General features: G+C 44.2%; 1 protein-coding gene across 1 annotated transcript in view; it reads right to left on the bottom strand.

Moving 5' to 3' along the window:
* Positions 1-1,691: 1,691 nt before the first annotated feature.
* The window catches only part of LARS2 (leucyl-tRNA synthetase 2, mitochondrial), a 73,795-nt gene continuing 64,932 nt past the window's right edge, over positions 1,692-10,554 (bottom strand). The window contains exons 20-21 of the mRNA XM_026034849.1: positions 7,877-8,004; positions 1,692-2,776 (exon numbers count right to left, since the gene is read on the bottom strand). Of these exons, the coding sequence (XP_025890634.1) occupies positions 2,597-2,776; positions 7,877-8,004 (308 nt within the window). The 3' untranslated portion in view covers positions 1,692-2,596. The remainder of the gene's footprint in view (positions 2,777-7,876; positions 8,005-10,554) is intronic.

The following is a 10,554-nucleotide window of genomic DNA, read 5'->3' as shown; positions in this document are numbered from 1 at the left end:
CGTCCAAGCCCAGGAAGGCGTTAGCTTTCGACTGCCAAAACTCTCTGACCACACACAAAAGCAGGATCAATTTTTACACAGATGATGCTAGATTGCAACTCTCTGGCGTTAAAACAACCCTGGACTTTCCCAGAATAAATTTTGCCCTGCTTGACACTAACTTAAGGGAGAGAAGTGCCACAGGACAAAGGCAGAGTGAGACTTGGGGCCTCCTGGGACAGAGGGGGTTAGTGAATGGTGGAAAGTTCTGCGGTACCAGAAAGACAGTTCATTCCGGAAGGGAAAACCCCATCCCACCTTTCCCCCTCATGCCAGGCAAGCTCTTTCATCATACTGATTGGCGTCCACACTTTTCCTCAGGATATATGCCCGGATCCTGTAAAAAATAATGTGGCTGTAGTTCCAGCAGCACTGCTCTTAGTCAAAACCTAATGGCCAGGAGCCAGACTCACACAAACCATTTTGATCTGGTGTAGATCTGCTGGTGTGACTCCTGACTACCTATGTTTTGTGTAACTGCTAATCACCTCTTTTTCTTCCACCTCTTGTTTTTATTTTTGCCTGAATCAAAGTGACATCTACAATTCGCTGCTTCGTCTTGGAAGAGCAAATATACTCTAGTGCTACCAGCAATAAACACTGTGCTCTGCAGCGCAGGCCTGCAGTGACTGCAGCTTTCATTGAAAGTCACCTCAGGGCCCACGGGCTCACAACATCCTTCATCCTTCTTGTAAACCCTAAGAGATTTTATTTACGCCAAATATGGCATCTTTCCCCCCAAAGAAAAACGCTGCTAAAATGGCTCCACGGTGCATGTTAAACTTTTATTTGGAAGAAAACCAGGACTGTGCTGTGCTGTGCTGCAGCTTTTAAAGGAACTCTTTCACAGCCCTTTTAGGGGCTTCAGAGCAGGAGTTTTATGGATTCATAACAACATACATGTCAGGCAGACACTGGAATTCAGATTATTTTAACTCCAACTAAGGGCCTGTGTTTAAATGTCTGAATGCATTCCTTTGTGGCTGGATGTGTGGAGTGTTAAAACTGCAAAGATTGTATCTTCATTATAAATATTCTCTTCCTTAGTGTGTCAAGGGGCTGCTGAAGAGCAGGCTGCACTGGCTTGATCCGGAGGGAAGTGGGGACCAGGCAGTTTTGTTGCAGCATTTGCAAAGTGCAGAACCAGTCCTGCCTAATGCATCTCGTATCTCTGTTGTGTAGCAGGATCTCTGACACCAAAAACGCACAAAAGCAACAAAACGAGATGTTGTATTGCTTAACAGTAAGCGAGCCTTAAAATCCTCAAGTGGGAGATTTTTGTTGGTCGCTTTTCATGAACCCCACAGTCATCCATGAGCTGGATGACTGTGGGGTTCAAAGACTTCAGACCTAGCTGCTTGTCTCAGTGCACACCGTACCTCTCAATACGGCCCGAAAGGGCCTGGTTTACCGGGCTGCTCAGTTTAATGGCGTGAAGGAAAGGACATTCTCATACAAGGAGCTCTGTAATTGTCTTTTTGGAAAACCTCTTCCACGCACTTGCTAAATACACTAAACATTTCCATGTGGCTATAACTGCAACGTATTGTACCAATAAAAGGGTTGCAATGAGGCATGAGAATGACTATGTGTTTTATTGAAAATCTGGATGCTTTTTGGAAACTACTATTTCTACTTAATGAACCCCTCAGAAAAAAACAAGAATTTTTATTAAAGTTTTATGATCTAGACACAGTAAGAACTAGGAGCAGAAGCAAAAAATACGCTGTCTGCCTTTGCTGTTGCTGCATTACTAGTAGCCAACTCATCTCATTCCCAAATCCCCCTGAAATTCTCTGAGGCGGCTGATGAATAGAGAGCAACTTCACTCCCTTTGGTACACAAATAACTGTCAGCACTTTGTGGAATTTGAATCGCTCATGTACAAATCAAAAGAAACATGACAGCAAGTAAAGAGGACCCTGGCTCAAGCAGGGTTCAGATAAATCATTTGACTGCTTCCTCAGTGTGCCTCCAAAATGTACAAGAAATATGTCAAACCACTTTAGTTATCTGCCATGCCTGAGACCATTAACCACTATTAAACAAAGCCTTATAATTAATGCTAAATTGCAAGAAAAAGTTACTGGAGAAAAAGTTAATCAGTACTGTGGTACCCAGAGATGAGCTACAGGGAACAAAGGTTGAGACTGCTGACAGCTCACCTAACGTGTGGTGGAGCAAGACACTTGTCTAGCCCTGCAGACACGTGGGTTAGGCTTCTGCATCTATCCCTGCCAACCAGCAGGACCTGTTCAGAGGTGAGCACTAAAAACATGTACAAAATCTACCTGCTGTTGCAGTCATCCAGTTCTGTTCTTCCTTCTCAATGACAATGCAGACCAACAGCATCTTACCTTCAAGGAGCTTTAATTCTGTGCTTTTCTCCATGTTCAAATGAAGATTTAGCAGCAGCCCAATTCATTAACATAATAGCATAATTATTTATCAACATAATCTCACATTATATGAGATTTAAATAACCATAATTGATATTTTTGAATTAGTTACATCTTGAAGGAGTCCAGTCCCCTTTCCTAGGCCAGCAGTGCCTTTGTTATTCTTGCACTAGGAAGTTGATAAGGGCAGTTCTTGGAGACAGAAAAGCCTTTTTAATGGTTCGTCCCTGGAGGTGCCTGATTCCAAGTTCACTTTGAAGAACTAGTTCATGGACTTCTTCAAAACTGTGGGCTGCTTGCTGAGGCACACTGACTTTGCCACAGGCTTTGTTATTGATCTGAAAAACAGAGGGAGGAAAATGAGAAGAGACAGAAGTTACTACCCTGATTTATACAATTTAATCTTCTGAATGTAATTAATCTTGTTACACATGGGGAAAAAGTGACTCAAACTTTCTTTCCTCTCACAGCAATTTCTAAGCAGACGATAAAAATCTCCATGCCTCCTGCTCTCCTCCTATATTGTAAAAGAATAAAACTCTGATTTATTCTGATACTCACGGAAACTTTAAGAGGTGGCAAAAGGAAGTTTTATTTCTGATCACAGCAAGCATCACGGGACTACGCAGCGCTGTGATCTTCTAAGTTTGAAAAAGGATGCTTGCACAGGCTGAATAAAGACAGGGAACATAATGTTTGTCAGGTGGAAATATTGATTTACACATATTTCTAGATGGCATTTTAAAATTTTAATAGCTAAGTGATTTACTATAGAGTTTAAAACGCAGGATCTTTTCAAAGTAAAGTCCATTTGTGGCTGAAAAGGTATATATGAAGGAGGCTCATCACAACCCACTTTTATAAAAAAAGACAACTTATAATAAGTTACATTCTTAGTAAAAGTCTGTTTCAGAAAGCTAACACTAAGCACAAAGAACACACTCTCTCATAAGTTTTGCGATCCTGGGTTTGGCTGCTTGTCAGAGCACCTTCCATACTGATTTTGAATCATCTCCATTGATAAAATAGCCTTATGAGAGCATCACTTCTTTATCGTGCAGTAAAAGCAGACCACGTGTGCAAAGCGTAGAGCCCTACTGCCTACCTTCCTTTCTGGAATAAACATAAAATCCCTTAATTACCATAAAAGTTTTCAGATTTAATGAATAACATCAACTCTACATTTTATCACATTAAACAGTTGGTTATTTTTTATCCAGTTCAAATCAGTTACTTGCATAAAGGCTGCTGCATGTACTGCAGATCTTTGCACCTTCAGACACCACTGTACATATTTTTCAATCATCTAAATATAACAGGCTGCTTCATACATCTTGAATATAAAAGCACAGCCTGGTTTTCCCCTGAATTTTCTCCAGGATACACCCAGACCACGTACACACCACAGAAGTGATACATTTCACTTCCTGGTTGACATCTTATTTTCTATAATCTGTGCCATTCTCTGGTAGGAGGATGAAGGGGAGCAAGATGAAGTCTTAAATGCAGCCAGGATGAGTCACTTGTGGTTTCTGACTAGACTTGACACTAATTTGCACTGATACTGCACGCACGCATTCTTACATGCATTCTTAACAAAAGGTCTTCCCCGTAGTATCTTAATGCAAAGTAAATCCTTTTCTTAAAAAAAAAAAAAGTATAGACTTTATTAAAACCAATTATTTCTGATTAACAAAAATACTCTTTTAATAGGGTACCTCAAAGAAGTACTCCATAGGAAAAAAGAAAATGGTAGAATTGCAAAGCAAGCTTATGAGCTTGCTGCTGGGGTAAGCAGCTTCCAGACCAAGGCCATGCCTGGTTAGTTGAGGAGCCCCATTCCATACAGGCTGCTAGGGCCTCGTGGACACACTGTGGGTGAGGGCGCAGGACACGACTTGCACATTCGGTGCCAGGCTCAAGGGTCTGGGCCAACACAGGCCGAGGGGCCCCTGGGGAGCTGGGTCTTTGTGGAAACCCCAGGACGGAGCGGAGGCGCCGCCGCGCTCGGCTCCTGCCCGTCCTCACCTCCCCGCTGCGAGCAGGGTCTGCAAACTGAACCCGACCTCAGACCAGTCATGATACCAGCAGCATTTGCAGAAGGGTTTTCCTTCAAGTTGAGTATCCTGATCCAATGTCTGATGTGTATAAACTTCATCCTTAAAGGAGCATTGGCTCATCTGATGGCACAGCACGTGTGTGACAAGTACCCTGTTCGTATCTGCTTTTGGGAGGTGAGATTCGTGGCAGGACAAATGTCTTCTGCCCTCTTCCTCTCTCTCTGTACCCCAGCAGACAGCAGGTGCCCTCACGAGCTGCAGGGAGAAGCGCCAGTGCAAGAAACCTGGTGCCATTTGTCCTGTTTCTCTCAGCAACCTTCGTGCCAAACAGCAAGAGGAAACACAAACGAGGCTCCGGTTCTTCCCTCCCCGGGGAAGGAAGCTCTCCATTTCCTTTCTGATTTTTTTTCCTTTTTTTTTGATTAAACATTTGACTTTCTAGACCACTTTGAACCTACAAGGATCAGGAAGCTAGAGAAACCGTGAAGGATTACATGAAACTACAAAAGACAGAAAAACAAGCACCTCGGACATTGCAGAGATGAATTTTTAGTTCGACTCACACACTCTTTAGGAGCCTCAATGAATCATAATCTTGAGAAATCAAAAGGAAAAAGAAATCATCATCTGTGCATTTTCACTCCTTCTTCATATTCCGAAGCCGCAAAAATGCCACCAACTCAGCTTATTTTTTAACTTCAGTTGTAGGAGACAGGGGTTGTGAGCGTGACCTAAAAACTGCTGCATGCTGGTCACAAGTGCGCTCGCAGGATGAGAGACCACAGTCTCCACATGACATTTATGTCACCTTTTCTTGGCAATAACATTATATATGGTTGCTGTGATAGAAGGGCAGGCAAATTACAAACATTCAACTTGCAATAATATCTAAAATAATAAATACGTACACATACTCAGGGAATTTAAGTGTTTTTCTTGTATAAATTTCATACTGTATCAGCCAAAGATGCAGTAACTTGGTTTCTTATGCTGCTTTGGGTCAAAAATGGGCAGACAAAACTCCGGCATAGACAGGAAATAATGAAGTATCTCATGTCAAGAGAAATAAACCCATAATGTCTCAGCAGGCAGTTTGCTGGCAGCCTCAGGCAGTTTGATGTCTTGAGAAGAACAGAGCGACGGCCCAAAAGACTCAGTTTCGCTGGGCAGTGTGAAGAGACACTGTCTCTTTGCAACAAACCAATTCCTCCTCATTTCGAGGGCTTCTTGTTTTAATGAGGGCCATTTATTTTTACAACCACTGTCCAACCACTTAATGCTTTGAAATATTCACATTGACAATGATTTTTCACTGCTTCTCAGTATTTTCCTTTTGCCTTACTCCTACAGAGGAAAGGCAGGCACTCCCACAGGCATTATTTTAAAGAATTCCTTTCAGTTCTTAAGAGGAATTATTAGTGTTATCAGCCAGAGCTGCAGTGGCTCAATTTCTTCTGCTTCTTTGGTTTAAAAATCGGCTCTGGTCCTTCATTCACTTACTTCCTTTAGCCTAAAGGAGATATTTATGTCCATCACATTCTTCCATGAGAAGACGCTTGCTTGAGCACAAGGGGTTGCTCTTTCTTAGCAGAAGATACATACACAAGACTTTAGCTTAGAAGCTTTGACAGAAAGTGAATCAGGAACGAAAATAAAAATATTTTTCAAAATGACTCTTTAGTTTTCTATTTTCTGCTTTAAAAAGGAAGTTTTAACATCAGCAGGAAAATATTAGTGAAATCTTTAGGCATTCGTATCTCAGAGTCACACAGAATGACAGAATGGTTGAGTTTGGAAGGGACTTCTGGTGCTTATCTGGTCCGCCTCACCTGCTCAAGCAGGGAAACACAGAGCACATTGCACAGGAATATGCCCAGACACCTTTGGAAGAGTTCCCAGGACGGAGATTTCATAACATCTCTGGGCAATCTGGTTTGGTTGCCCAGAGGTCCATCCCCTTCACAGCAAAGAAGCTTTTCCTTACGTTCAGATGGACCTTCCTGTGTCTCAGTTTGTGCCCACGGCCTCTTGTCCTATTACCGGGCACCACTGAAAACAGTCTGGCCCCAGCCTCTTTACAGTCCCCTTCAGACACCCACACATATTGATCAGATTTCCGCTCAGTCTTCTCTTCTCCAAGCTGAATGGCCCAGCTCTCTCAGCCTTTCCTCATAAGACAGATGCTCCAGGCCCCGATCATCCTTGTAGCCCTGTGCTAGGCCCTCCCCAGTAGCTCCACGTCCCTCTTGTACTGGGGAGCCCAGACCTGCACCCAGTGCTCCAGGTGCAGCCTCACCAGGGCCGAGTAGAGGGGGACGATCACCACCCTGACCTGCTGGCAACATCCTCCTCATGCAGCCCAGGAGACCACTGGCCCTTTGGGCCACAAGGGCACGTTGCTGGTTTGTCCACCAGGACAAGAGATTCTTCTTTGCAGAGCTCCAGCAGGCCGGTCCCCAGCCTGTCCTGGTGCTTGGGGTTATTCCTCCCCTTCGCTGGCAGGACCCTGCACTCGCCCTTGCTGAACTTCATGAGGTTCCTCTCTGCCCATCTCTTCAGCCTGTCCACGTCTTTCTGCATTGCCTTTACGGCAAGCTGCTACTGTGCTCCTTCTAAGCTCTGTGATGCCTCAGCGTGTGCTGGATATGCTAGGCTAGATACTCAGAAAGAATGGAAACAGGATGGCAAACTGCATTGTGCATGTACACACTCTGGAAGCTCACAGTTGGGGCAAATGTAGTTAGACCTGAACTCTTCTGCTGAGCTGCCAACTCTTTCCACAAACCCTGAAGGTGCTAAAGCTCAAAATGAAAATGGAACCTAATTCTAACATTAACAAAGCCACCTGCTTTGCTCAACCCCATTCCTGGAAATACGCTTGGCCAGAAGTTCAGCCTGAGGCAGACAGGAAACAGTTTTGCAAAATCATACCACCTAAAGCCAGCTTGTAACAGGTTGTATTAGGCAACTGTAGCATTACTGGTAGCACAAGAAGCTTCACCTCATTACACGTCTTATACAGGGGCAAGATTAAGAACAGATTGACAGGTAAAAGATCTGGAGGGACCTGTATTTTGATCATAGTTAGGGCTATACAGTCCATGCCTTCAGTTGCTCATCAGGCAGATCTCTCCAAGCAGCAACATCTGCAGTCACTCAGAAAGTTCTGTATTTAGATCATCTTCCTTCCAGAATCACTACTTTTTTTTCAGTTTGGACACCATTTTTAAATCAGCAAAATTTTAACTACAGCTTCCATCTCCTTGGACCTCGTGCCGAGCCACGTAGCAAGGGCTGAGATTTGCACAGGGGCACAAATTCAGTCATCCTGACATCCAGACAAGAGCGCGCTGCTGAACGCCAACAAGGCTCTCTTACCAGAACAGCCATCTCCACGACATCCGACGGCCGGAGGTACTCGGGGTCTACCTGGGGCCAGGACTGGTGCAGCACGTCAGCCTCCCAGTTGTGATGAGCGCAGAGTTTATGCTGCATGTGTGCCAAACCTGCAACACGAAACCCACCACCTGGTCAGCTGCACTGTCAGCAGAACACTCTTTAGAACTGGTTTGACAAATAAGATCAAAATAAGGTTTACTTCAAAAGCCAGTCTCTCAGGAGGAAATAACACTGTTTATATTCACATACAGCATGTTATAAACAGAAGGACACACATCTTTGAAAATGCTTCTTTCAAACTATACGTACGGACTCCAAAATTGTGGGCACACTTTAGATCAGGTTTAGCACTCCAAAACATTGCCAGAAGCACAGAAGATCACTGGTCCTTGTTTTAAAGTGTTACACGGCTACACAAAGTGGTCTCTGGCTTTAGAGGCTAATCATAATATCAGGTTCACTTGAATGGCAACGCCGACTGGATAGAAATGTTACCAACAATTCAGTTAAAATGGGAACACTGATTTTCACAACATCACTGTTTATTATGTTACCATCTGTGGGATAGTTTCTAAATTGGCAAGTCAAGCTACTTGCAAGCGTTTCTCCTGTTTTGAGAAGCATCTACTTTCCCACACGTTGAAGGCACTACAACATGCACAGTTTGCTCTCTCACAGGACACACACTTTCTGAATGGCTTTATCCTTTGATATATTTAACCACACTGGTGAAATGACTGTAAAAGACCTCCTTGTGTGAAACAGACTTTGCCCTCCTCAGAGACAATCAATTCCCAGCCTGTCCAAGTAACAGTAGAACGGGATTCAATTCCCTCTGAAGTCACATTCGGTAGCCGAATAAAATGTTCTGGGTGGAACTTGTGTGTCTTGTCTATTGACTCTAACTGCAGGGCAAGATAAGAGATCTCACTTAACAAGAAGGTTTCAGATGTGAACAGTAATTTAAGTGCTACTGTGATTGTTTTTCACACAGTCAGGGAACTATCAAATTAAAAAACCAGATGTGTATGACTGACAACACAGATTGAAATTCTTTTTAGACATTTCATCCAGAAATGCAAAAAGCAACAACTGAAGAGCATCTGAAAAATCACCTCATTGAGGAAATCTCAAGCAAGAGCATAAAGAAAAGGCTCTGGCAGGAGATTCACTGCTGAGACGGGGGCATCCCAAGCTGCCCGAAACACAGCACACGGACAGACCTATCCCACAGACCAGCCGTGCCTGCTACATCCCTGCCTCTATCCGGCTGGGCTATCAGCTTAGGCTGATGCACTGAATAACATCACCAAAGAGCGAAGGAGAATGCAGCTTCCTCCCAAATAACATCGTGGGGAATTCTGCCAGCGCTTTGGAGACACAGCCCTCCTACAGATGACACACGGAGTCTTGCTGTTTCCCTGAGGATTCAGACGGAGACGGGGCGGGTCACTGCGGGCAGTTACTCCTAGCAGCCAGCAAGAATGTGCATGTGTTTCCTAAGAGCAACAACTGAGTTACAATCTTATTAGGTAAGTAATTGATTCAACACTTCAACACATACAGATTTCTACTGCATTTTTTTTTCCTCTTGCAACAGTGGCTCGGAGGCATTTAAAGAGCAAAGAATGGGAAACTGAGGAGACAATAAGCTGCACACGGGTGATTCATTTTCACGTTGCCTTTGAAAGAACAGCTGCTAAGCTCTTCTCCTTTTTGCTTCTGCACACAGCGATGAGCTCTTCTTTCCAGGGGATCACATGCCTTGTGGCAAAGGCACTCACATGAGCCACTCCTCACCCTCCTGCTCAAGAGGAATCTTCAAACTATTCACAAAACTTTGTGACGCAAGTCAAGAGTTTCTGCCTACAAAGGTAAAATCAGGATCACTTTTAAGCCCCATGAATATCGTCAACCCTAACAATCCTACTAATAAAACAAATGCAAATACCCCCTGAGCAGATGAAGTCTGACTACAGTACAATGCCAATCTTTCTGGTTTCTATTTCTTTTTTTTTTTTTCAGCTACAAAAATGTGCCATGAGCTCACCCACGTTAAAAAAAGAAGCTGCAAAAGTCAACAGAGCTAGTTTCAGAAAATAGGGTTTGACAGGAAACCAAAACGAAGATTTTACCTATGCTTCCTGTTTGCCTTCCTGTCTTAATTCACATTTTGTGAGCTCCAGAACGCAGAAAACACCCCCATGATTCGTTTCACCTTTCAAAACCAGAACTTGAGACCTGACCAGAAACTTCATTGCCATCAGCTGCAACTGTTTGAACACTTGAAGGGATGTGGAGGGACCCTGGGTCCAGCCTTCTCACTTGCTTCTGACACGGTGCCCAAGAGCCCCACGTGAGAAGCTCAGGGTGAATCGTCTCCCAGAGCTTTCCTGAGAAACCTTTAAACCCCTGTCCATCCTGCAGCACCGGCGAGCATCTGGCAGGCACGTGATGCACTAGGAGGTATTTTGCTCTGTATTTTGGGCTTGTGTTGTTTTTAGGGACGGCAAGGCAACCGAGTGCATTTCTGCTGGCTTCCCAGAGCACTTACACGAGGAGCAATCTTGAGAGGCAGATGAAGGACAAGCTTCGTGCTCAGGCTGAAGCCCCGATCCTGCCGCCGGCGCTGCTCGAATGGGCTTCTATTGACCACT

This window comes from Nothoprocta perdicaria, unplaced genomic scaffold (assembly GCF_003342845.1).
Source record: "Nothoprocta perdicaria isolate Ctin4 unplaced genomic scaffold, notPer1 scaffold_150, whole genome shotgun sequence".
Lineage (NCBI taxonomy): Eukaryota > Metazoa > Chordata > Aves > Tinamiformes > Tinamidae > Nothoprocta > Nothoprocta perdicaria.
Note: the sequence above shows the minus strand (reverse complement) of the source record. Positions and strands in the feature narration are given on the sequence as shown.